The 27,488-nt window shown below is 54.7% G+C and overlaps 1 protein-coding gene across 2 annotated transcripts; it reads left to right on the top strand.

The window, feature by feature from the left end:
- The first annotated feature begins 1,095 nt into the window (after window positions 1-1,095).
- Window positions 1,096-27,171, top strand: LOC135421617 (actin-binding protein WASF3-like). 2 transcript variants are annotated; one of them, XM_064670219.1, is made up of 9 exons: window positions 1,096-1,196; window positions 12,260-12,418; window positions 13,852-13,986; window positions 14,110-14,263; window positions 14,593-14,710; window positions 14,912-15,027; window positions 15,488-15,730; window positions 16,384-16,766; window positions 17,620-27,171. In XM_064670219.1, exons 2-9 carry the CDS (start codon window positions 12,286-12,288, stop codon window positions 17,775-17,777), a joined length of 1,440 nt encoding a protein of 479 aa, XP_064526289.1. In that variant the 5' UTR covers window positions 1,096-1,196; window positions 12,260-12,285; the 3' UTR covers window positions 17,778-27,171. The 2 variants fall into 2 exon arrangements, with proteins under 2 accessions (XP_064526289.1, XP_064526287.1); XM_064670217.1 differs by having other exon boundaries at window positions 1,097-1,196; window positions 14,912-15,087.
- Window positions 27,172-27,488: the final 317 nt, after the last annotated feature.

Below are 27,488 nucleotides of genomic sequence, written 5' to 3'. Positions count from 1 at the left end.
ACCTCCAACCCCGAACAAAGAGATGAGACCCCCAAACATTAAGATAAAGCACCAAATAGCATCTCAACATGGTCCAGTGCTGGCTCTGGGGCACAGAAACATAGAGTAGTTTGGGTTGGAGGGGACCTATAAAGGTCATGTTGTCTACCCCCTGCCATGGGCAGGGACACCTTCCACTACCCCGGGTTGCCTCAAGCCCTGTCCAACCTGGCCTTGGACACTTCCAGGGATGGGGTAGCCACAGCTTCTCTGGGCAACCTGTGCCAGGATCTCACCACCTGCATTGCAAAAAACCTTCTTCCTTACATCTAGTCTAAATAGACCCTCTTTTATTTTAAAACCATCACCTCAAACTGTCACAACAGGTCCTGCAAAAAAGTTTTTCACCATCTTTCTTGGAGGCCCTTTAGGCGCTGGAAGGGGCTCTCAGGTCTCCCTGGAGCCTTCTCCAGGTGAACTCCCCCAGCTCTCCCAGCAGGTCTCCAGAGCAGAGCTACCCAACCCTCAGAGCATCTCCGTGGCATGACCAAGGAGAGGATCTAAAATTCTCAGGTAACAGTGGCTGGTGACAGTGACAAGCTGGGCAGGACGATGCTCTTCTTGGGGCTTCAGCAAACCCCCAGACCATCACCCTGGCACAGTTCTGATCCATGGGGAGATAGGCCCAGGGCGCAGAAGAAGCATGAAGGAGAGGGTGGTGATGCCAAACCCGGAGAAGACAGTGCCCAAACTGCTCCTCTTCTCACCGGAGCTCCTTTCTGCTCCTGATCTCACCAGCTGAAGAATTTCCAGCCAGATGGGCTAAACCCGCAGCTCATGGCAGGGGGATGAAAAGCTATGGGAAATTAGGTATTTATATTAAAAAAAAAAAAAAAAAAACAAAAAAAACCAACAACTAACCAACCAACCGAAAAAAACCCCAAAAGCAAACCCCCCGAAGTTGCGAGGGCGGGTGGGGGGCGGCTCGGGGAGCCCCGGGGCGGCCGTGCGGGGCCGTGCGGGGCGGAGCGGGGCGGGGGCGGCGGGGAGGGGGCACATGCGCCGTGCGCGCACTGCGGAGCGGCGCGGGCAGCGCGGGCAGCGCGGGCAGCGGCGGAGCGGGGCGAGGGCAGCGGGAGCGGCGGCGGCGGCCGCAGCCCCGCACGGCCCCGCACGGCCCCGCCGCGACACGGCGCGGCCCCCCCAGCCCGGCGGAGGTGAGCGCAGGGGGTGCGGGAATGACGCGGCACCCGCAAAGTGGGGGGTCCCCGTCCCCCCATGTGTGAGGTTGCAGTGGGGGGACACCGCATAGGGGAGAAGCTTTACAGCCTTTTTATTGGGGTCCCCTGTGGCTTTGCATCCTTTCTGGGGGGGCATCTTTGAGCGAAGGGGATCCCCCGCCGCTCCGCATCCTTGCATGGGGGGGTGGGGGATCCTTCACCGCTTCGCATCCTTGCGTTTGGGGGGGACATCCATCCCTTTGCATCCTTGCGGTGGGGGGGTCTTCCTCCCTTCGCATCTTTGGGGGGAGGGGGCGGGCCGCTCTGCATCCTCGTATTGCGGGGGTGTCCCCCCAGCTTTGCAGCCGTGCAGGGGAGTGGGGGGCTGCCCTCCATCCCTTCCCGTCCTTGCGCTGGGAGGGGGCCGTCCAAGCTGCTCCGCATCTTTGGGCGGGGGGTCCCTCCACTTTGCGGCTATTCACGGTGCGGGGGCGGGGGATCCTCCGGCGTTTCACACCTTTGCGCGGAGGGGAGGGGGTCAGACTGCTCTGCACGTTGTCATGGCGCGAGGGAGGGATGCCCAAAGCTCTTGGCACATTGGGCCTCTCTGCGCCCTGGCGATGGGGAGGGGGCGTGTGTGCTGTCACTTTGCATTCCAGCATGGAAGGGGGGGGTACCTGGCTGCTTTGCACCCTTACATGGGGGCAGCTTGGGGGTGGGGAGCATCACTTTTACATCCTTGCATCTCGGAGAGGGAGGATCCGTCATCTTTACATCGCTGTGGGGGATGGACCCGCGGTTGCCTGTGCACCTACAGCCAGTGCAGGGCAGGGCTCATCACCCCCTGGCTGGGGAATGAGGGGGGCTATGGGGGGGCTGCAGCCCGATGTGAGGCTGGGGGTGTGGAGGGGACAGCGCTGAGCAGGGCAGAACCCTGGTGTCACCTGTCACGCATTTCCCCCCCCCCCCCAGCCTGGTGCCTTCTTTGGGATTTGGGGCCCCCCCGGATTTGGAAGCCCCCTTGCTGGAGCCCCCAGCCGGGGCGCCCCTGTGGGCAGGCTGCAGGTAGGCCCACACCCCCAGAGGTGCAGAGCCTGGGCCTCCATGCTCAGTGATTCAGCTACTTGCAGGGAGCTTTAATTTTATCGCTGAAAACTGGAGTTCTTGCTGCCTCGTGGTGGTGTCGGAGTGATAAAATACCCATGGATTAAGATGCTTTCTCCCTGAGTTTGTGGCTGTTTTGGGGCTGCCTGGAACACGGGAATAGCCGCTGGATGCGCCGCCGGATGCGCTGCCGGACACGAGCCGGAGCAGGGGGGCGCAGCACCAGGGCTGTATGGGTAGCTCAGCATTGGCAGGATTAATAATTCATCTTCAAAACTTCAGTCTGCCAAGGCACACCCCTCACGCTGCAGCTCATTGGATTATAAGGAGATTGCTGGTAGAATTTCATCAAAAATGGCATTTTGGTGGCATTTGTATATCTCAGGAGCTTCCACTGTGACAGGCTGGAGGAAGGTGAATAGGGGAGGTTGGTGACAGCATCAGTTGGGCACAACTCCTCTGGCAGCCAGAAGGTTAATGTGCACCGAGCTCTGCTGTCGCAAACGCAGAGCAGGCAAAGGGCTCTTACCCAGAACGCTGTGAAGCAACTCAGATCCCAAACGTCCGCTCCTTTTCCCGGGAGCTGAGGCCCACAGAGAAAACTCGAGATGAAGCATATTTTGCTTTGAGCTGTCATCTCCCTTGGCCCACTTCTGAACCAAAGATGCTCATCCTCCATTTTATGGCGGATGACAAATCAGCCGCGGATGCCAAGATCTTGACAAGTTACGAACAACAGCCCTCAAGCCAAAGTGGTAAGAAACAAAAAAAGAAAAGCAGGAATGCTTTTCTGCAGAGCTGCTCATCCAAAAAGGCACCCTCTGAGCTGCACCCTGCGGGCGAGAGCCGCGGCATTTCGCACGTCTCTCTGAGCAGAGAGGCTGCAACCAGCTCCTAGGTAGGATTTGCCCCCACTTCCCCAGATCCACCTGGATGTTTGTAGGGAGCAGGTCCAGCAGCGGTGGGAGAAGCCCCCGTGCCACGCTGTGCAGGGAGCGCCGGGCACACGGCCCTGCAGGGCAGCGTGGCCGGGCGGGCTGGGAGCGCCTGCTCCGGGGCTGGAGCTGCCAGGCCTGCGGCTGTGCCCACAGCCAGCAAGTGCTGGGTTTCCAGAAAGCCCCTTGCTACTGGCTGAGGGTTTCCTGGGTTTATCAAAGCGCCTTCTATGCTGGGGAGAAAAAGGCTGGTTTGTTCGGCAGCGTCCTGCTCACACAGAGCAGCAGCGAGCGGCAGAGATCCTTCTGGTAATGAGCTGGGCACAAAGGGGAAAAAAACCCGGCATTGGAGATTTTCCTTTGGTGATAGAGTCATTAGAAACAACACATGATTCCTGGGCCAGCAGGGATCTTTTCCAGCCAAAACAGAGCCAGGATCTGTGCTGTGTTCCCACAGCCCCATTCCCTGACTCCTCTGAAGATCAAGGCAGCATCACTGCTCCCAGGCAGGAGCCACACGTGGAGCAGCCAAAGGATGATGGAGGAGGATCATGCAGTTTCATCCACACATTTGCCCCCACCTTTTTCCCTTCAGCATTAGGGTATCAGGATTGATGTTTTGTTGGGTTTTTTTGCATGGATTTAATTTGTATCCATAGCAGAGACAGAGCCAAAAGGTGGGGGTGGTGCCACCAGGGCTGGCAGCAGCTTCTGTGGGATGGGAAGGACCTGATGAAGTGGCCCTCAGCTTCATGACCAGTGCCAGGGGCTACTGAGGGCTCCCCATTTCTGAGATATGAAACAACAGAACCCAAACCCCACATCAACTAAACCCCAAGGAAAAATACTGCCTGAAAACCCACTTGCAAGAGCTGGGGTTGCTCAGCCTGGAGACGAGAAGGCTCTATGGAGACCTTATTGCAGCCTTCCAGCACCTGAAGGGGGTTTATAAAAAGGAGGGAGAGCAACTTTTTACAGCGGCAGATAGTGATGGGTCAAGGGAGAATGGTTTTAAACTAAGAGAGGAGAGATTTAGATTAGATATTGGGAAGAAATCCTTCTTTGTGAGGGTGGGGAGGCCCTGGCACAGGTTGCCCAGAGAAGCTGTGGCTGCCCCATCCCTGGAAGTGTCCAAGGCTAGGTTGGACAGGGCTTGGAGCAACCCAGGCTAGTGGGAGGTGTCCCTGCCCATGGCAGGGGGTGGGACTAGATCATCTTTAAAGTCCCTTCCAACCCAAAACATTCTGAGATTTACAGCATTTGCTCATTATATAACTGTAAAAAACCCCATCATTTAGATAAAAACCACACAGGAGCCTGTTTGTTTTAACCCAGACTTGCAGCAGGACGAGGTTTTCATGCTAACCCCAAGGTAACAAGGCAGTTGCATTTATGGCATCCTCCTAAGCAGGGCCAGTGCTGTGGAGCCCAGCCCTCAGAGGTTTAGATGCAATTTAGTCAAGTGCTGTTCCTAGAGCTGAAACATTTTGCAGTAGAAAGGGAAAAAAAACCCACCAAACTCCACCAACTGTGGCATTTACTAATAAAGCTCTTGGGGAATATTTTTAGCTGTGATTTAACGTTGTGTTGCACTTTGCTGTGAAGTGTTTGCTTGCTGAAGCCTCCTGGCAGTTGCTCCCCGTGGTGGAGCTGTCTTTGGCTGAGCTCGCAGAGGAGGAGCCACAGATGGGTCGGAGGAGAGGTGCGGGCAGCACTCCCGGCGGGGCGGGAGATGTGCCTTCCCGGTGGGACACAGGTCACTGCTCCAGCCCCAACCCAGGCAGCCATGGAGCTCTGCCCTGGGGGCAGCCAGGCATCCAGCTCTCTGCCCCCTTTGGCTGAAGGGCCTGACCCTTTCCCCACGGCTGCAGCTCAACCCAAATCTGTTCTTGGCCGGCAGCAAATATCCCTCTGTGCCATCCAGGATCAGGGCTGAGACCTCTCAACTCATTTCACACATGCTGCCGGAGCAGGGAGTCCACAGCTTCCCTTGAGCTGACACCCTGAGGATGGGGTCCAGAAAGAGTATCCCACATCCTGGGGCTTTGCAGCCCCCAAGGCATTTTGCCACCCAGTGATTTGCTGTGAGATGTGCTGACCCTGGGCTGCTTCCCGTGGCCCCAGACCACATGTAAAACCAGACTCCTTTGGGATGCAGAGGTCTCAAGGAAGGGGCAGGCAATGGCATTGCTTCTCCCATGCCCCTCAGTCTCAGTGCCATCCTGAGAATTTTCCTTCACCAGAGACCTGCCCTCTGCTTTATTTTAAGCAAGGGGAATGCTTGAGATCCAGACGGTTTTACTATACTTAATTAACCCTTGGGCAATAGCTGTGGAGCAGTGATCACCTTCCCACAAAGCACTGACATTTGTCATGCTGGTGGTGTTCACAGGCATTTGGGCTGGCAACAAATTAAGAAGTGGTCGCAGATGCATTTCATAAATCAGAGCAGCAAGTCCTTGTGGTGCAGCTCGTGCTCCATTTTGTGGGAGTAAATCAGCAGATCTGGCCCAGCTCTAGCAGGCAGGTTTCCTGCACCACAACGAGCCGCCTGCACAGTTTTTGCTGGATGATTTTTTTTTTTTTAGACAACAAAGCTTCAGCCTCTGTAGGCTACAGGCTCTGCTCTACCTCCTGAAGATGTTCATGGCCCACATCAGTCCAACATCTGGCATTGAGAAGTAGGAGTTTAGGGCCACCTGAGCCAGAGGTTGCCCTCAACCGTTAGGTGGCTGCTCGTGGCCCTATCTGTCCTCTGCAGACTTGTCCTGTTGCTCTTTGAACCATCCCATGCTGATTTCCAGCACACTCCATGGCAGAGTTCCACAAATCAACACCTCGAGAACCTGCTGCTTTCACACCTACCACCTATTTCTGTCTGCTCAAAAGCACCACACACCCACAGATCCTTCCAGTCCTCTTCTGTACCAGATCCGTCCTGCCAAACTCCACAGGACAAGCTCCTTCAGGCACCAACAAGCCCAGCTGAGTGTCGCCTCTGCCTTGTGACCTTTCCCTGACTTCAGAGTCAGGGGGTTTGTTGCTCCTTTAATATTTCAGGACTGCCTTGTGTCTTCCTCTTGTCCTCGGTCCTGCCTCACCTCACCATTCCCAGGGTCCTATGGCAAAGCAAGGTCCTGAGCAGTCACTGCGAGATCTGACACTTCTTGTTCATCTGATACTCATTTGTAAATTTTTTGTTTGAGGTTAATAGATTTTCCAATATACCACTTGGGGTTTTTGCACTGCTCTGGCTCCTGGCATCCAACCAAAGCTTTTGCTCCCTTGCAAAAGCCTCCAGTCCCTGGCAATGCCTGGCCCTCAGGGCTCAGCATTACCCTGGGGAGCCAGATTTGGGTAAGAGCTTTGATTGCAAGGGCTGAACAAATGGACTGCCCCAAAGCTTGCCCCAGAACTGAGCTTAGTGCTGGGCTGACCCAAACTCCCAGTCTTGAAGTTCACCACACACTTACCCACATTCTTCCCAAATCCAAGCTCAGGGTTTTTCTTGACTGACATGCAGTGAATGTGGTTTCCCTCATTCCTGCTGCTCCAGGCACTCCCCAGCTGGTGGGATGTGTGCTCCAACACTGCCACACGAGGTGTTGGAGAGCCCTCAATGGCTGATTTGATTTTGCAACTGGGGGTGTGCAACATGGACATCTTTCCCATCAGTGCTGCTCATCTCTGCCATGGCTCCATTCCCAATCCAGGTTTCTCCTGAAGGGAACACCCAGCCATAGAACACAACCCCCAAAATGTCCTTCTGCCCCACTGTGGCCCGGAGAAGGAGGGTGGCATCCAGGAGACTTTTACCTTGTGTCTCATGAACAAAAGCAGGGTGCCAGGTCTGGGACTGCAGATATCAGGCACTTACCAACCCAAACATCTATCACAGGGATTAGCTAGCACCTGTGAAACTTGTTGTCACCAACTTGTTCCTCCTTGACCTTTAGGCCACTTTGGACCTTGCTGCAGAGTTGTAAATCCCAGCTCAATCCCCTGCCCAGAGTGTGAGTGGGTTTGGGGGCTCAGTGGGGGTGAGGGCACAGTTCTGTACATGAAAAGCTGTAGCAAAGAAAATAAGAAGCAATAGCTGGACACAAAACTCTTCTCTTTGGACCCTCTTGCAAAATGAAAACTGTTTTTCTGCCCCTGATGGACTCCAAGGATCTAAGCTGTCAGATGTGATGGCTGCTGAGGTGAAGGATAACATCTGGAAGGAGCCAGCTGTAGGAGTCACCTCTGGGCTGGTCCAAATCACACTCTCAGTCTGGTCTGCAAGGACTGGGGGCTGCCAGTTGGGGTTCAGGGCAGCCCTTATTCCCCAGAACTCCTTGGTCTGGGAAAGCAGGGGCTGCTCCTCAGTAGCACCAGCAACTCTGGATTTGGGATGCTGTGAGCAATTGGTTGATTGTTCCTTGGGAGAAACCAGTTTCTTAGGGCACAAGATAAAGCTCATTTCTGGTCTCATCCCCTCCCCTGCCTGCACCTCAGCTGATCTGTGCTTGGGCACAGTGAGCTGGACGTGGTTCCCTGCCAAGTTCCTCTGCTGGTTTGGAAAGCGAGTGGGAAGCTGGTGAATCTCCTTTCACATTTCCCAGTACAAGATTTAGTAATTGACTCTTTCCACTGCTGGAGAGAGGAGCTGAGTGATGGGAGAATCCCCACAGCGTGCCTGTACCATGACAGGAGCTCACAGGAAGTCCCTGGCTGGTCCCACTCCTCCTGCCTTCCACCTCCAGGAAATTCCTGCTGATTTTGTGGCTCCTGTTTTCCTCCTCCTGCAGCCTAACACCACCTCCCACTGAGGGCTCCTCACTTCCATGCAGGAGACAGAGCAAAACCTCGTGGATTTTAGTCCATGTAAGTGATACCAGAGCCTGGCTGATGTTCCCAGACCCAGTGGAGGAGATGCTCACCCTACAACACCGTCCCAAGAGGGTTTGGCTGGTTGAGGTTGTGCCTTTGACTCCCACACCCAACAGAGCAGCCAGCACCTGAAGAAACAGGGACCATCCCATGAGGAATAAATAGGAGAAGCAAACCTTGCTGAGGGTGGTTGGAAAAGCCAATGTGACCACCTAAACCCAAACTGGGGGGTTACACCATTATCCCAAAGCAGCTGAAAGGTGGGATCAGAGGGGACATGCTGAGCTGGGGTCTCCCTGTGGCCTTGGAGCCATCAGCTGCACCCTCAGCTAGAGGGGAAGGAAAGACCCAAACCCTCCAGGGCTGGCACATTCCCTGAGTTACAGTGGGAGAGGAGAGCAGGAGCAGGGCAGGAGGGAAAGAGCCCATCCCACCTCCAGCCAGCCAGCCCAGTGATGTCTGTCCCAAGGCAGGACTTTAGGAACTCCATTTCACATCCTGTGTGCCAGAGTTGGCATTTTGCAGCAGAGCCCAGCCCAGTGCTGCCTGTCAGGGTCAGACACCTGCACCAGACCTGGAGCAGCCTGGCAAGGTGGAAAACCCTTCCTGCCAGCCAGCCTGAGCATGGACACCAAGGCCAAACATCCCACCTGCCCTGGATCAAGCATGTCCCCCCATCAGCGCTGCTGTCACCCTGGCTGTGCTCTCCCAGCTCCAGGACAAGGTCACCACAGTGCTGTGAGCAAGGTGCCACCCCAGCCTCGCTGCCTCTGCCCTTGCTGGGGCACAGCGGGGCCGGGGCCATGGGGGAAGGCGAGGGGGAGCTCAGGGTGACCCCAGAGCAGGAGCTCCCCAGCACCCCCCAGGGCCAGCAAACAGCAGGCAGAGCAGAGTCTGCTGGCAGGCCCAGGGGCACCCAGAATGAAGGGACCAGGACACAGGTCCAATGCTCACCCTGAAGATTGTGCCAAACCCAGGAGTTTCCCCGGTGCCAGCACCCACCCAAGGCAGGAGCAGGGCCAGAAGCACAGCTGAGGACCAGCAGCTCCTTCAGAGCAAGCCTGGCACTTCCAGCTGAGTTTGAATAACCTCCTGGGCCATGGGTGGGGCCGAGGTCCCAGGGGTCCCAGATGAGACTGATCAAGGCCATCAGGGGGTGGTAGTGTCCATGGGAATATGTCAGTTTGGCCCTGCAGCTTCACAGATGGGGCTTTACTGGGGGAATTTACTGGGCTGTACTGGAGGTACCAGTACATGATGGTGGCCCATGGTGCTGAGCACTGAGGTGGGGGCTGGGATGGTCCTATGTATGGAAGAAATCATTAATAGCTCTAGGCCTGACTGTCAATGTTTGAACTTCCCCCTCTTGCACCAGGGAGCCAACCCTGCTCCCAGGAGATCCCTGCCCCTGGGAGCCCTTTCCTGAAGGTCTGAGGACCTGCCACCCTTAATCACCCCCTGAAAGGCTTGGAAATTACCAGAAGTATCAGCAAAAGCAGAAGCCCCTTTGCTGGAGCTCTGGCTGGGCCACCAGCTCTCAGGATTTGTGTGCAGCTGCTTGGTAAGTGTGAGCAAGGTGTGCCAGGAGGGATAGAAATTAAGTTGATGTCTGTGGGGTTGTGTGTAGCCCATCCTCACCCAGAGAACTGTGGTCCCTGAGTCAGGACAGGCCTTGAGGGCACAGGTTTTATGTCAGAAGTTGAGTTTCAAGCCAGAAGTCAGAGGTTTGTTGTTGCTGGTGCAGCAGGTTGAGAGAACACTTGTCACAGGAGGGGTTGGCAGGGGGTTCTGATCCCTGGGTTCCTGTTACCTGCCATTAATTGGGCAGGGTTAAAAAGCGGTTCGGCCAAAGTTGCCTTTCCAGGCTATCCAAGCCTAAAAATGTGTGCCCAGTTCCTCCTTGGTTCCTCCTGCTGCAGGCTCCGAGTCTTGTTTGGGCTTTTTAGGGGTGAGATTAAAGGGATTTTTCCTCTCCAGGGATGCTCTCCCATGGCACATTCCCAAATGCTGCTATCAGGCCCCTTACCCACCTTCTGCCTCTCTGCAAGTCTGTCCCTGTGGGGAAGTTTCAAACCACAAATCCCTTTTTTTAATTCATTCTGCTCTGGGGTCCCCGCGGGGGCTGGAGGAGGGGTGGCCCCAATTCCCCCCGGATTCCCCGTGAGGGACAAAAAGCCCCGGGTGCTGGTGGCTGTTTCCAGCGGCCGTGTCCCAGACGGGTGTGAGAATGGCTCTTTGTTCCCTGTTTCTAATTGCTGGGCTCGAGCAGCTCGTTAACAGCGCTCCCTGCGCCCTCCGGTCCCTGCAGCCGCCGCTCGGGGGGAACCCCCGCGGGGAAATGCCGGGGTTCAGCCGCTGAGGTGGATTTCGGGATGACACATAAAACCAGCTCAAAGTGAGCTTGGGGTGAAGCTGCCAGCGTTTCTCAGCTCTTTATGCAGCCGGGGGGGATCCAGGGGGTGCCAGCGGGCTGTTCATGGCCCGAGCAGACATCCATCAACAGACATCCAGACTCTCCCCTGCAAACCCTGCTGGCAGAAACCTCTGTTTTTTTTGGGCGCCAGGGGCGGTACCAGCCCCACATCCACGTGCAGTGAGTTTGGGGAGCGCCGGAGGACACGCAGTTTGTTTGCTCTGAGCCCAAAGCATCGCAGAACCCTGCGGAGGGATCAGGGTTCCTTCCCACGGTGCCCCGACTGGTGTGAGGCAGAGCAGAGCCCAGCCCTGTCCATACAGACCTGGGAGCACAATCAGCCCTTTGGGAAGCTCCATATGAATGATTTAGGAACAAGTTTTGGACTGGTTCGTGGAGGGAGCTTGAATTTGCATTTGAAAACTGCGGAGGAGCTGGTAGTGCTGGCGGGGGGACGGGAGCACTGGCCGGGTGCTATCAATGGGAAACTGTTCTGTCGAACGCTGCCAGGGCCAAAAAATGTGAACTCTGCAGATTGCTGGCTCGGTTCACGGGCAGAAGTGCTGGCTCCCATGTCGGCACCCGGCGGCGCCGCTCCCGGCGATTAACGGAAGCTGCTTTTCCTTCGCTGCCAAAGTTCTGTAAAGATGGGGTGGATGAGGGGTGCCCGGGATGCGAAACGGGGGGATTCCACTCGCTGCACTCGGGAGCTGGGAATGCTTCTTGTGCTCTCTAGTCCTTATCAGCCCGGCGGTCAGTTTGCCTTCACAGTGGGAGTGGAGCTGAGTCCGGATGCACTCGTGTCACCTCAGACCCCCTTGTGCAAACCTGTGGGGTCACTGCCCGTCCGTGTCCCAGTCCCGGGCTGCAACACCCCAGAAGGCATCACTGTGGTTGATAAATGCTCCTTTTTTGCCTCTTTTCCCAGCCTGTTTCCCACCACTCCCCCTTTCCATCAGCGGGATGACCTGCCCCCAGCACCCCCCACCCCGTCGTGCCCATCCTTCACCCTTCCTCCCCAGCTCCCATGGGTGCTCTTGCTGGAGATGAGGCTTTTGGGTGAGGGTATCTCCCTACATCTCCTTGAGCCCCAGAGAAAATGAACCATGCCCAGTTCAGGTGGAATGGCAGCAGAGCCAGGGGCACCCAGGCATGCTTGAAGGACACCCAGAGATGCTATGAGAGCACCCAGAGATGTTGTGGGGGCACACGGGGATGCTGGAGAGGCACCCGGGGATGCTGGGGGGGCCATGCAGAGAGCTGGGATGAGCTGGGCCCAGCAGCTTGCCTCAGTGTAATGTGTGCACAAATAAAACCCTGGAGAGCTGGCAGTGAGCTGGAAATAATGGCATTACAAGCGCTTCCTTGCTTCTGTTTGGGCTGGATGAGGCTTTTCGGGGCCGGCGGAAGGGAAGCAGCACATGGGGGTTTGCTCCTGGTTTGAGCACCGCTCTGGAGGTGAGGGGGGAAGGACACAGTGGCTTGGCAGGAGAGCACAAGGGTAGGGACAGGGCCCTGGTGTGGTCCTCACCTCCATCCTGGCATCCATGTGCTCACCAGCACCCCAAGGTTTGCACCCACGGAGCACCCCCGACTTGGGAAAGCCCCGCTGGTACCCGCCGAGTCCCAGCACGGGCAGGATGAGTATCCTGGGCAGAAAGCAGAGGGAATGGGAGGACAAATAGGCAAATGGTAAAATGTATTTTCTTTGTTTCCTCTCTTTCTCCTTCTGCCAGGAGAGGCGTGAGGGCTCTAAGGCAGGATGCCGCTGGTGAAGAGGAACATCGAGCCCCGGCACCTGTGCCGGGGGGCTCTGCCCGACGGGGTGACGAGTGAGCTGGAGTGTGTCACCAACAGCACCCTGGCTGCCATCATCAAGCAGCTGGGCAGCCTCAGTAAGTCATGGCACAGCAATCCCAGCGTGGCATGGTGGTGGAGCGCTGGGTTGCTGGTTGGATGCTGCTGGGATGCTGGTTGGATGCTGCTGGGGTGCTGCAGTCACTTCCTCTGGTTCCAAACACAGAGAAACAGGGGCTATGAGAGCCATGTGGGCTGCAGCCCCTGCTAATTCAGTGGGAATTAAATTCAGCTAATTGAAAATAGGAGAATGCTCAGGGCCAAGCCCAAACTGAGGACTTTTTAAGACATTTTAAGACCCATTTTCCTCCCACAGCTGGTCTGTGCAGTGGGGGGCAGAAAGCCTCCGTGAGCCACTTGGCCAGAAATAGGAAGGTCAGGTGAAGGTCTAAAATACTCCAACCTATGCTTTTTAATGTGAGAGCTTTATGAGGAAGAGAGGTCTATATAAAAGGTCTAAATCCTCAGCTGTCTTCCTTCCCTGCGACTTAGCAGAAAAGGGACGGACAAGAGCACACCGGTGTGAAGGTTTAATAGGGACAACCTATATCACTGCTGAATATCCAATTAAAAAAGAGAGAGAAGCCCAGGCTTTTCAGGGCTCCCCCTCTTCTCTCCCACTCCAGAACTAGATTCTTCTCTAAAATACTCCCAGAAAAATAAACCCTGTATTTATGGAGCTGCTGGAAGTGACACGGGTGCCCAGGCCATGGGTACCTTGTCCAGAGGAAAAAGAAATCAAATACAAATGACTGAGTTGGGTGAATGGTCTGAGAAGGTATTAAAGATACCTTGATTTTAGGTGCTGCTTGATATGTGGGTTTGGAGGAAACTCTGAGGATCTGAGGTGCTGGGCCAGAATGGATGCTGAAATGGGCTGGGTGCTGGGCTGGGTTCTGGGATGGGATAGGGACTGGGTTGGGATATGGGATAGGATGGGATGGGATGGATGCTGTAGCCTACAGATGTCAGCAATGCTCTGCCAGACTTCTTGCTCAGCCCCACGATAGGAATAGCCCTAACAAAGAGCTGTTGTAGCAATGCATAGGATGCTGCAGGAAAATAACTGCTAAAGTTGTTATAAAGGTAATATAAAGTTATTATAAAGTTAAACAAGTCACAGCTTCTCCCTGCTGTGGAACTCTCCCTGCTGCCCTGCTCCTGGTTTCCCACCTTCAGGGCTGGATTTCCACCGGCCATGTTGTGTGATGGTCACTCTTTTGGCTCATCTGTCCTGGTGGATCCAAAGGCTTTTTGGGACACTGTGAATGTTCTGTGCCCCTGTGGGTACTGAAAAGGATGCTTGAGGGTGTTCGTGGGGGTGGTGTTGGTGCTCCCCTCCCTCTGTGCAGGGCTTTGGGAGAGAGTGAGGCCCAGCTCCCAAAAAAACAAGGCTGTGAAGAGCAGGGAACCACTGGGGAGGTGTGTGTGCAGGGGATGGGCTAGTGATGGGCACTGTGTCCCCTGCCAGGCAGGCACGCTGAGGACATCTTTGGGGAGCTGTTCAATGAGGCCAACAGCTTCTACATGAGGATGAACTCGCTGCAGGAGAGGGTGGACCTGCTGGTCATCAAAGTGACACAGCTGGACTCCACCGTGGAGGAAGGTGAGAGCCTGGGGCTGTTTTGGGGTGACAGCCAGGACATGTGCTCCTGGCTGGACCACCCACCATGCCTTGTTTGGGGGGCTGAGGCCACCTCTGTACCCCTTCTCCTTCCTGTGCCCACAGTTTCGCTACAGGACATCAACATGAGGAAAGCCTTCAAGAGCTCCACGGTGCAGAACCAGCAGGTTGTGTCTCGCAACTCCATCCCCAACCCGGTGATGGAGATGTACCAGCGCTGCGACAAACCCCCACCACTCAACATCCTCACACCCTACAGGTACAGGCACATCACCTCCTGGGGAGAACAAGGGGGTCCTGGGGCGTTCTTGGGAGCCTTTTCCAAGAGAGGCATCAGGTGTGCACCCCATTTGCTGCTTGATGAAGCCTGAGAGGCTGATTTCTGCAGTTGCTGTGCCACCACCCCCATTGTGAGGGCAGTTGGGATGGGTGACACCCCCAGTGGTACTACGGGTAGTGACCTCTGTGTTGGACGTGTTCCTGGTGGGACAGCAGCTCACCATCATGGTTGTACCAAAGCCCATGTGCAGGGGAACGAGTGTCTTCTCCTGTGGCTGAAAACTTCTCTCCTCCCTTCCCAATGCTCAGGGATGACAAAAAGGATGGCCTCAAATTCTACACTGACCCCTCCTACTTCTTCAACTTATGGAAGGAGAAAATGTTGCAGGCAACAGAAGATAAGAGGAAGGAGAAGCGCAGACAGAAGGTAACGGGCAGGTGGGGGACTCTGAGGGGCTGGAGCTGGGGTTGCCTGGCACCTGGGGAGCAGTCACCTTCCTGTGCATCCTCTGCACTCCCCTCTACTGCATCAAGTGCATCTCCTGGGGTGGGGTGATGCTCCCTGGGCACTGCTAATGGTCCAGAGAAGCTGTGCTGGAGGTGGAGCTGTGGCTCTGTGTGCCTGCAGGAGCAGCGGCTGGTGGAGGACTCCACCCGGGAGGTGAAGAAAGTGAGGAAAGCCCGGAACCGGCGGCTGGAGTGGAACATGATGGCGTATGATAAAGAGTTCCGGCCCGATAACAGGTTCTCACCATCCCCCTATCACATGGCGTCATCGGAAGGATCACTGTCCCCAGATAATAGGCAGGTTCTACCTACTGCACGTTCAGCTCACCGGCTCTGCTTTGCTTTGCTCTGCTCCGTCTGTGGGGGTTCGTGTTCCCGCAGCAGGGTTGGGGTGATAAGCTGAAAGCCCGTGGTAGCTTCATGAGAGTTGGTACCCCCAGGGTGCCATCCTGGACCTCAGGAGCAGCCTTGGCCTTGGGATAAAATCAGAGCACTTTCCATTTAGCAGTTATGGGCAGAGAGAGTGGTTCAGCTGTGTTGGTGTCCTCCTCCCCTCTGCTATCTCTCTGCTGTCTTGTACATCTATATTTTTGTGGCCATTTTTTGTTTTGTTCGCTCAACCCCAAAATACTCCTGTACCCCCCACCCCGTGACCCCCATGCCCCGAGTACAACAGTGGGGTTTCTCCGTGCCGCAGATCCTACGCGTCGGACGCGGCCGACCACTCGTACCCGGCGAGCCCCAACCACCCCGCGCAGCTGCTGGCCCCGGTGGAGCACAAGGAGGGGGTGCTGGCCCCCCCCAACCCCCAGGAGCACGTGTACCGCCCGGCCCCGGGCAGCCGCCAGAACAGCCTCAGCCGGCTGCAGCAGCCCCACGCGCCGCCGCCGCCCGAGGCCGTGCTCAACGGGCCCAGACCGCACCTCGTCAAGGATTACGGGTAGGGCTCCAGCCCTCTGGCTGGGTGCAGGGGTGCCCAGGGGAAGGGAGGCTTGGCGGGGGCCTGACCCCCCCCTTTTCTGGGCTGAGGTAGTGAGGAGAGCCCTCCTCTGTGGCTGTTGTGGTCTGAAACTGAGATCCAAATCAGTCAGGAGTGCTTTTGGGGTAACCTCATTTCAGGGAAAAGGGGGCTAGGGAGGTTTTCCCCTGGGGTGTTGGCCACCTTCCTACCTCCTCATGCCCCATAGCCCTTTGTGCTGGCAGAACCCTCCCACCTCTCTGGCTCTGGGACAGAACTTACATGAGGGTTCAGAGTAAACCAAGCTAGAGTGGAGCCTGTTGGGCGCCAGGATGGGTGATGGATAATGGATGCTGGAATGGGTGATGGGATGGGTGATGGGTAATGGATGCTGGAATGCGTGATGGGATGGGTGAAGGATGATGGGGGATGGATGCTGGCATGGGTGATGGGATGGGTGAAGGATTCTGGAATGGGTGAAGGGTGATGGGTGCTGGAATGGGTGACGGGATGGGTGATGGATGCTGGGATGGGTGATGGAATGGGTGAAGGGTTCTGGGATGGGAGAAGGATGGCTGGGTGCTGGGCTGGGTGCCATCCCTCCCCATACCACTGACCTGTGCCCCCTGTTGCAGCCCTCAGCCGGTGCCCATGGCCGAGTACTTCGTGCCGCCGGCCCCGCCGCCCCCACCGCCCGTCATCCCCTCGGCACAGACGGCCTTCGACAGCCCCATCTCGGCCCCCCCTGCGCTGGCCCCCGGCTCGGCCGGGCCCCCCTCCTACGCGCCCTCGCCGCCCCCCGCGCCCCCCGGCCCCTACTCCGCGTCCCCGCCGCAGGCCGGCCCCATGGGCCCCCCGGTGGCCCCCCCCCCGCCGCCCCCGGGGCCCCCGGCGGTCTCTGCCTCACCGGCGCACTCGGCCTCGCCGCCCGCCCCCACCGTGGAGCCTCGGAAGCCGCAGATCCCGCTGATGCCCATGAGCGACGCCCGGAGCGACCTGCTGGCAGCCATCCGCAGGGGTGAGGGGGCAGCGGGGTAGAGGCAGTGGGAAGGGGGGACAGGTCCCCACAGTGTCACCGCAGGGGGAAAATACCTCTTGGAGTAGAGTTGGGGAAGCATCGGCTTCGCTGAGTGCAAGATAAGGCCCTGGGTGGAAAGGTGAGGGGTGAAGATGGTGACACCCAGGTGGAACCTGAGCTGGGGAATGAAGTGCAGTGCAGGGTGTTGGGGAGGGGCTGGAGACTCATCACCAGAGGTGGAATGAAGCCCCACAGATCACTGGATTCCTTTCAGGCTGTAGAGGATGATGTGCTCCAAGGTCTCTCCCACTTCCCCTTCCTGCAAATCTTGAGGTCGAGTGGTAAATTTAACCTTCCAGAAGGTTCAACATCTTCAGGTGAATGGAAGCAGAGAACGAGTTTTATTCTGTGATAGAGCTTTATAATCACACACATTGCATTATTCATAGAATCACAGAATGGTTTTGGCTGGAAGGGACCTTAAAGACCATGTAATTCCTGCCGTGGGCAGGGGCACCTTTTGCTATCCCAGGTTGCTCCAAGCCTCATCCAACCTGGCCTTGGACACTTCCAGGGATGGGGCAGACACAGCTTCTCTTGGCAACCTGTGCCAGGGCCTCCCCACTCTCACAGGGAAGAATTTCTTCCCAATATCCCATCTAAGCCTACTCTCCTTCAGTTTAAAGCCATTCCCCCTTGTCCTACCAATCCTATGATCTCATATAGCTTTGTAATGACCTACATCCTCCCGCCCAGGGCTGCAGCCATCTCGTTTCAGCCAATACTGTGTAATGGGAGGATGCTGCACATAGGCTGCGCTGCTCCTAAAGCCCTCCCCCTTTTCCTACCACAGGGATCCAACTTCGGAAAGTCCAGGAGCAGTGGGAACAAGAGGCCAAGAAAGAGCCTGTGGGCAATGACGTGGCGACGATCCTGTCGCGGCGGATCGCGGTGGAGTACAGCGAGTCCGACGACGACTCCGAGCTGGACGAGAATGAGTGGTCAGACTGAGGGGCCCCGGGCTGGGCTGGGCTGGGCTGGGCTGGAGGAGCCCCCAGCTCTGCCCTGGGTGTGTACAGGCGCCTCCCCCACCGTTGCCGTGCGGGTGGCCCCACTCATCCAGGAGCTTTGCTTTTACACTTTGTCCAAAACCCTGCGGGCAGCAGCAGCAGCAGCACTGGTAGGATACACCTCAGAGGCAGTGAGACCAGACATTAGCAGCACCTTCACGTTTAATGACTTCCAAAATTCTCTGAAGGCAGGTTAATAGGATTGCTCTGGGTTTACACCTGGAGCAGGAGCAGAGGCTGGCCCTGAGTGTGCTTTGCACGAGGAGGGAGCCCCAGGGGCAGCAGTGCTTTTCCAGCTGGACGGTAACTGTGGTAACGAGAAGCTCCTGGAGAAGAAGCCTGTTTGCACAGCTGGTGCCACCATGGGAGCTCGGGGATGGCCCTGCATGGGCCTGGGGACCCTCTGCTGTCAGAGTTTTTGGGGTCAGGCAGCTCCAAAGGCTGCCCATGAGCAGGAGCCTCCTTCCCCTGAGGGTGATGCACCATGTTTAGCAGCAGCTCCGTAGGGATGGTTCCCATTGTACTGTCACTCCCTGGAGAATCACAGAATGGTTGGGATTGGAAGAGACCTTTAAAGCCCGTTGAGTCCAATCCCTTGCAATGAACTGGGACCCCTTCCACTAGACCAGGCTGCATGAGAAGACCAAGGTGTTGGTGACCTGAGCCCATTTCTGTCCTTAGAACTGGTTTTCTGGGAGAAAAGGGTGAAGGCAAGGCTTGTGTGGCTGACAGGGACACACAACCTTGTCTTTGCCAGCAAAGGATTAAGGTGTCCAGGGAGCTTCCCCAGACCCAGCTCTCCTTGGCCTTAATGTGACACCATTTCAGTGTTATTTGAAAAAGAAAAAGAAGTTAATTAGACAATCTGCTGCTTTTAGGTAAACTCTTAACTTGCCCTTTGCAGCCCCACATACTGTGCCTGTACGACTGAGACCAACTCAGAGTCAGGCACTGGTTCCCCCTCCCTGATCCTGCCCCATTCCCTATCCCACAGGAGGGTGCTGATGGGGGAGCTGGAGAGCCAGGCCCCTGCCACAGCACTGAAAATACCTGTGCTCACATCAAAATAGAGAGTGATTCACCCAAGACTTTTCTCCTCCCTTCATGGAGGGAGGAGGCACAGGAAGGCAGAGAGAAGGGGTAGGGAATACTGAAAATATCACAGTCAGGTGCAAAAACCTGCAGAGAGCTGGGAGACATTCCCCATGAGTGGAAAATGGGCCAGGACCAGCCGTGGACTTGCCAGAGTGGTGTCCCCAGGCCCTCTCTTGTGTTCCCTTATACCACGAGGCTCTGAATGGGGGAAAACTGAGGCCCCATGTTGCAGCTCTTCTGGGGAAAGCTTAGGCTCTCTGCCTGCCTCTCTGCCTCTCCCAGTAGCCATATAGGTGATGGCTACAACAGTAGGATTTTGACTCTCCAGAAGCAACCAGGCCAGTAAAGGAGGTGGGAGGGTATGGCTGGGACCCAAAGGCTCATCCTTAAGTTCATAGAATCCTAGAGTGCTTTGGGTTGGAAGGGACCTTACATCTCACCTCATTCCAATCCCATGCCATGGGCAGGGACACTTTCCTCTAGACCAGGTTGCTGGTTCCTCACCCTGAGAAGTGCTGGTGTTGAACAACACCCCAAACATCTGCTCATTTCTCCCCGGTGAGAAACTTTTCATGGCCAGATGTGGTGAATCCTCTGCCCAGCTGCTGAGAAATGCCCCCAGGAGCTCTCCTTTCTCTTGGCTGCCACAAAATGGTCTCTTGTCCCTTGGGAGTGACACCTCCCACATCTCCACTCCTGGACTGTGAGCTGTGGTGCCGAGTGGGCTTGAGCAGAGGGGCAGCATGGATGTGGGAGAGGGCAAGGCAAGAAGCAGAAGTGCAATAGGATGCATGGAATAGCTCATCTACAAAACCCAAGGAAGCAGGGCTGACCAAAGGAGGCAGGGAGACACAGTGCACCAGGAGGTCAGGAAATTCCTGATGCTTGGTGCTCGCCAAGAGCTCTCGTTTCTGATGTAGACCCTCTGAAACACAGGGAACTGGCTGCAAAAGCTTTTGGCCAAAGCCTGGCCAAGACAGAGAGCCCCTGTGATGCCTGTGATGGGCCTTCCTTGGGAAAGCAGCTGGGATTTGACCTGGAACATGTTCAGAAGGAAGTGTTGTAAAAATTCAGAGCAACATTTCAGCAGATTCCTGGTGGTATTTATTGTGGAGTGTTATTAACGTAGACACAATCGTAATCCTGTTTGTGTGTGAAGAGAAAGTGGATTTATTTGGATAATTTAGAAAAAGTAATAAATTTTATGAGGAGAGGGAATAGCAGGGGCTGGGGGAGCTGCTCTCACCTGTTATGGGGGTCGAAGGGCTGCAGAGTCACTGGGGGGAACTGAGTGGGGGCTCAGGCAGAGCCGAGTCCCACCAGCCCTAGGAAAGGGCTCAGGGACACATGGGACTGGCTTGTCCCTTGGATCTCTGACTGGCCCAATTCTGCAAAGCCGAGCCAGTCCTGGTGAGAACTGGAGAGTGGTCGAGTGCCCCTGGAAGATCAAGCCCCTTCTTTTCGTGCACCAGTTGCTTTGTGTGTGTCACATTGGAACTGTGGTCATTCTGGCAGGACTCTGGTGTGTGGCAGGTCAGGACTGTCCCTGTAGCCTCCCACTGCCCTGTCACCTCCCCACAGCTGTGCTGCACTTGGGATTGGCAGCTGTCAGTCAACCCATGCCAGTGTCAGGGTCGATGCTGTTCTATGGCAAAACGCTTGACAGTCAGAATGGCTTGGGTTGGAAGGGACCTTGAAGGTCATCTAGTTCCCTCAGTCCTTGCCTGCCCTGTGCACAGGCCACATCTGCAGAGTGGGTGTACAGCTGGGAGCCTCAGGAGGGCAGGTAGCAAGGCTCCCCTGCCCACTCTTCCTCACACCATCCTCTCCCCTTTGGACATCCCAGCACATCCTCACCATTCATATTCTGCTTACAATCTCCAGCCCTTGATAACACAAACACATTTCATGTGCTCAAGTCCAAAGCAAGTCAGCAGGACCATAACCTCCCAGCGTTGCCCATTGCTTGAAAACATCATGATCCTCCTCTTCCAGGGATCTGATCCCCCGCCCCATCCTCATCCCAGTGAGATCTGCAGCAGAGCTCATTGCTCAGCTTTCTGCTGTAGCTGGTGGAGAGGTGACCTGTGTAGTCAGGGTGGGCTGTAGAACCCATTTCTGGTCTGGTCACAGTGATGCTCTTCCCAACTCTCCCAACAGCACCACAAGGCAGGCAAGCACCCGGAATTGCTAAGGTTGGAAAAGACCTCTAAGATCATCAGATCAGACCATTAATACCACATGGTGGCACTGAGAGCCCCGATCTCATGACACAGCCACTGCATCCTCAGAACCTTCACCTGACAGTTCAGCCATGCTGGAGCATGACCAGCTTTATTTTAGGCACATTCATCTGCTTTTTGCCCAGGTGACCTATGAAATCCAACAGAAGCAACACCAGTTCCTGGGCTGGCGCTGCTGGAGTTGGTTGTGCCCCACTTGTTAACACTGTCTGTCTGACCCACATGCTGCACACTCCATATTTTGTACATATGTGCCTGTTCCCGGATATTCTTCCCAAAGTAGGCCATGCTGTGTTACACAACCTGAAATGCTCAAATCCTCATGTGGGCTGATATGAAAGTGAATATTTAAATATTTTATCTAGCTTGGCAGACATTAAAAAATACAATCCAGGTCACAGATGATTGAATTTCTCCTCTCTCAAGAGTACCAGAATTGGGCTGAGGAGATTCTCCTGTATATTAAGGTATCATGTTCCATGTTAAAATATAGCAGTGGCATTTCTTTGCCAGTGGATAATCACGGAGTGCCAAACATTTAATGAGCCCAACTGATCTCCTGAGAGCTCCTCTTTCCATTTTATCTGCTTTCCCCTACTTGCCAATTTATGGGCATAGATTAAAAATAATAAATATGACTGCCAACAGGGGGAAGAACACCCTGAGTGCATACAGATGGATTGGGCTGGAGTCAGTGGAATAGTAAATAAGCCAGTTTTGTTCTGCTTGGAGATATTAATGGAAGGCTGTGGTCCTTGAGCTCCATCAGGAACCTCTTGGACATTTCTGGTTCATCTAAAAACGGACACTGTAGGGACCAGCATGTCCATGGCACATCTGTGAACCTACACCAAGTGTGAAGTCTGGTCTTGCTCAAGTTTCTGAAGGTTGGTGGAAGTCTAGCAGTGTTCATGCCTGGCCTTGCACTCAGCGTCTCCTTGGGTTAGAGGGACCATTGGAGCTGGCTCTGGATGCTGGTTAGAGGTGTCCTGAAGGAGGAATGGATTGGGTAGTTTCTAACTTTGCACCCTGGGAAGAAACCTAGAGAGGAGTGAGCATCACATCCCATGAGAGCTCCTGCTTCTGCTGATGTTTTTTCTGGGGAAGGTCTTGCTCCTGGTGCAAACATGAGGCTGAACTTGGCTTCTCCAGAGAGCTCCCTCAAATTTCCTCCCAGCAACTTTTTCATCTCTGTTTCCCTTTCAAGACACCCAACAGCCTGAACAGAAGCTTTGCAGACTCCCTTGGGGACAGAGCCTGAACTTACACCTCAGCTTTAATGATAAATGGAAGTTTTGCTTGGAGGGAGGCAGGTTGTAGCACCGGAGGTGGTGTTTTGGAGGGTGAATTCCAGAGGTCCATGGCTGGCAGGGACACAGTGCCATTTCCTTGTGGATGGACCATGTTTGGCCATGGGAAGCACTCCCCATCATGGGATGCTGGCAAGGGGAGCACAGGCTGTTCCTTTCACTGAGATTCCTGTTTTCCTGTAGTAATAGTTATTTAGGGGTAAGGTTTTCTCAGCTGGAATGTCACTTTACAGATTAAAACCCCAAAACAATAAGGGCAAGGAGTCTGTCCTGAGGAGTTTACAGTCTACAGCAAAGACAATATAACCTGCACTGCACTTTAGGAGCCTCAAATGCTCACTCACCCGTGAATTTACTCTCCACTGGGCAGCAGCACCTCAAGGACTGTTGTCCCTTCCTTAGGTGACCCCACGAGCAGCCCCATGACCACATCCCCCCGCTGATGTCACAGTGGGGCTCTCCTGCCCCTCCACTACTGCCCTGCAAAAGTGCCTGAGCAAAGTCCAGGAGTGCCAAGCCATGCTGGGTTTGTCCCTGTGCCCTCAGGGTGGGCCTTTCCCAGTCCCCACACAGCTCTGCTCTCTGGGATGGCCATGGATGTGATGGGAAACATGCCTGGATGCACCACTGCCTGCCAAGATTAGAGCTGCCCATCAATTCATGTGGTGGCCTCTGAGCTCATGCAAAATGTCCTCCTTCAGACACTTAGAAGCCAAACCTAGACTTTGACGTATTTTGATCTGTTTGAGAGTCAAAGGATGTGGGGGGGTTGTGAATCTGGTCTTCCTTGAACAAACTCCAGGTTTTCTAGGATTGTTGTCTCAAGTTCTGCTTTCTCCCGGTAAAAATTGAGCCTGGATTTTGCTGGGGAAAGGAACGAAAAAAACCCAAACAAAACTCCCAGTCAGGAACTTCAGTGAGGTTTGCCCCTTCAGAATGTGCCCACAGGCAGGGTGGGGGCAGGACACCACCCTGGTGCTGTCATGGCTGAGGCAGACCCTGCAGCAAGGGATGGGCTCTTGGTGAGGGAAATCCCCAGGCAAGATCTGGATGGAACATGCTTGGCCACAGAGTCCCCAAAGGCAGTGCTGATGTGACTTTTTATCCATATTAATGTCTGGATTACAGACTGGCAGGACCCTGAGGCCACGGGCTCCTCCACAGTGCTGCGTGATAGCAGAGCAGGGATGGGCACCCTAATGGGCATCTCCTAATAGGGATCTTTCCACAGGTTTCAGCCTCCCAGAGGTGCCTTTGTAGTCTCTTGTTCCTCTCAGGAACAGGTTCAAACCTGTTAAACAATGACCTGCCAGTGTTGTGAGCCCAAGTGGGTGGGAAGTGAGCCTTCCCCTGCACACCTTTCCCGTGGTGGCAATGCCAGGGCCCTGGGCTGGCCCTGGGGGACTTTCAGCCCAATGGCAGCTCCAGCACTTAGTTCTGCATAAAGTATTAAGAGTGCAAAGAGGAGGAAAAAGATAGAAATAAAATAATCCAGCATTTTAGGTTGGTTTTTCTCCCACTGCTCTGTACAGGGAAAACCTCAGGTGGGTAAAACCCCCTGAAAAGCCAGAAAGGGCATGGAAAAAATAACTTTGTTCTCCATATCAATGAGGGACTCAAGTGCACGGCACGGGAGGAGTGAGTTGTGGCAGAAGGGAGCTGAGTCAGATCTCAGGGAAGGCTTTGCCAAGGTAAGGGATGGAGAAACTGAAACAGGCCACAAAGGTTCTGCCTTAGGAGGGCTTTGAGAAGCAGGTGGGCAAATGCCAGAAAGGAGCACTGCCCATGACCTTGTTGTGGGCCAGGGAGTGGTGGAGGTGCCCACAGGGCATCTCTTCAAAATGTGTTTGTAGTTCTGCCTCATCCCCTCCTTTGGGTGTCCCAACCCCAAAGCATCTCCCACCAACCAGGGCAGCTGCTGAAGCTCTCTCTTGGTTTTTGTGTTGACTCTTAAATGCAATAAAGATAAAACACCTGAGAGGGAAGGATGTGAACTGAGTGGAAAACCAGGGCATGCAGATGTTACTGCTGTATTTCCCTAGTTAGAAGGCAGCAGCTCCAGCAACTTGCTCCTCAGGACCCTTCATTGCCTGCAGCTGCAGTGGGTAAACCATGCTGGTAAATTAAGGTGGAGATTTTAAAAGTTACCCTTTGATTTGGGCTAGCTCAGATGAGAAATCCAAAAATAAAACACAAACCCCTCCCCCACAAAACTAAAAAGCAAACAAACAACTTAACATGTGATTTCCAGAAGGACAATTTGTTCTGTTCCCTTCCCCTGGACCTCGAGGGAAGGTCAGACCCAGCAACACTTCCCAGCTATCACCAACAAAATGAAGCAGGTCTCACCACTTCCAAAAAAATCACATCCTGAGAAAACAGTATTTAAGACAAAGCAGTAAGAACCTCATCACAGTGCAGCAAGGAGAGGGGTCTCTTATCACCCCAGGAGGTGCTTTTGACCCTGAAGGCCCTTCCCCAGCCCAAGTGTTTGAAGTCCTGTTGATTTTCACCTCTTACCAGTGCTGGTCCATCCTGACACCTCAGCTGGGAACACTTACACCATAGCAAGTCATTTCTTACCATGGAAAAGGCAACCATAAAAGTCTTGTCTTTGAGCCTGGTGATGTTCCTGTGACACCCATGAGGGAGAGGGTGATTTCCTGATGGCAGCAGGAACAGCTTTGACACAGTCCTGCCAGGTCTTCAAAAATCAAACTGTTATGAGCCTCAACACCCCCCTCACTGCCCCTCCCCCCCCCCCCAGTTTAATTTTATACTGAGATGCTTCAGGTCTACCTTTAGTTCTGGCCAGTTTTTATCAAACGGGACCATTCTTGGTGGTGCTTTTCATCTCAGATCAGAGCAGACCAGAAAAAGAAAGAAAATCATAGAATCTCAGAAGGGTTTGCTTTGGAAGAGACCTTAAAGGCCATCCAATCCCACCCCTGCCATGGGTAGGGGCACCTACCACCAGACCAGGTTGCTCCAAGCCCTGTCCAAGCCACTTAAGTCCCCACCCAAAAAAATCCCCAAACAAACCCCTTTTCCTTGAAATGCATTTTTAGGAGATTTTGGGGTGATGGTTCCTTATCTGAATAGACCTCCTTAATTGTGGGGCTGCTTGACCTGGGAGGGATTTGAAGCAGGGTGTCCCCAGCACGAGTTTGGGTTGATGCTGAGCCGTGCTGGCACTTCCCTCCCCTTGCTGTGGGATGTGCCCTGTCACACCAGGGCTCATTCCCACTGGGAATGCAATGGGGTCACAGTGGTGTGGCAGCTCCTTACTGACACAAGTGCCTTTCCTGGAGGTCCCCACAGGCTTCCTGGGGTGGGTGGTCTCACTGTGCTGGGAAAGGGCAGCGCTCACCTGGGGTGGAAACCTGGACCTGCCCAGACTCCAAGGTCTGGGAGTCCTCCTTCCTGCACAGGGGGTAGTTTGGGGAGCTGGTTTTGGCCAACCCAAGAAACCTGCTCTGGCAAATGCACATCTGGGTGCACATGCCAGGGACAGAGGCAGGGACAGTCCCTGAGAGAACACGTGAGGAGCGCAGGGAGGGGACAAACCCTGTCCCCACTTTGTTGTGGGATGTGCCCCTGCTGGTGGGTTTGCTCCAGGGTAGATGCATTGCTGCTGCCATGGACAAGCCTTCAGGCTGGAGAGCCTTCCTCCTCCTCCTCCTGTCCCTCCCAGGGCTGTGGGCCAGAGCCAGCTGCTGCAGCATGACAGGAGCCATCTCAGCTGCCAGGTTTCCATCCCCTTCAGAGTGAGGCCAGGTGCTGAAGGAGAGTCATTTTGGGGGACACTGAAGACAGTTGAGGATCATCTCCTGTGCCCTGCACCCAGCAGGCTGGGGATCAAGACACCTCAGGTGCCCCAAACCTCCTCTGCACTACCCAAACTCAGCAGGTCTGAGCCAGGGAGACCTCCTGGAGCACCCGATATTGCTGAAATAGAGCATCCACCTCGAGCTGGACATGTTAAAAGCAGTTTTCTCCCCTTTTGGTACTGACTGATCATACAAACAGCCTGGAATCAGAGCTCAGGCCAGTCTTTGTGGAGGTTGGCTCCAGCTCTGCAGGGGTGGCACAGTGGGGACAGGGAGGTGCCAGCCTGCATTGGCTTCCCAGGTGCTTCCTCAGCATCCGTGGGGCTGCCCCGATCCTCCTGCAAAAGGCCCGTTTTTTAATAACAGCAGAAGTATTGCCCATATCTCCTGTGATTTGCCATTGGATAGAAGGAGCTGATGGGAGACAGGCATCTCTCCCAAGGGAGGGTCACCTGTTCCAGGCCATAATTGATTTCCTTAATTCCATAGCTGAGATTAAAGAAGGAGATGTTCACTGTCTGATAGGGTCTTTAACCATGTGCACTTAGTCAATAGGTGAGTAGATGTTGCTGCCTGTATCTATCTACCCTACCCAGTTGCTACGTGTGAACAAGTGTATATCTCCCCAGTGTTGTGGGTTCTGCCTGTGGTGACACGATGAGGGAAGGTGGGGACTCCTGCAGCTTCCTTCTGTACAGTGTAGAGAGGAAACCTGGAACAACCCCAGGCACCGCTTGTAACTACATTTGTTCAAGAAATGTCATCTTAATCCCAAACTGTTGACACTTTATGCATGTGCTAATGAAATTTAAAAAGAAAAAAGAAAGAATTAATAAAGATTTTAAGAGGTTACAGTAGGTTTTGTTTTGGCTTTTTGTCATCTTGCCCTCGCTGGGTCCTTTGGCTGTGAGTTATCAGCCCTGTGATATTCCCTCCTCTTTCAGAGCCTGGGACACAGAAGAAGCAGCAGAAAGCTGTGATCTCTTTATAACCCTTCATTTGGAGAATCAAGCCCTCAAAGATCAACTAATTCCCATGGGTGTTTAATCCCCGACTCCCTAATCAGAGGGCAGAGAATGGCTTGCTGATGGAAAAGCCTCCATCCTCATGCTTGGAGGCTCTGAGCAGCAGGAGCTGCTCCTTCCCAACCCCTCAATCTCTCGAGTGGTTCCTT

Source organism: Pseudopipra pipra, chromosome 13 (genome assembly GCF_036250125.1).
Source record: "Pseudopipra pipra isolate bDixPip1 chromosome 13, bDixPip1.hap1, whole genome shotgun sequence".
NCBI lineage: Eukaryota > Metazoa > Chordata > Aves > Passeriformes > Pipridae > Pseudopipra > Pseudopipra pipra.
Note: the sequence above shows the minus strand (reverse complement) of the source record. Positions and strands in the feature narration are given on the sequence as shown.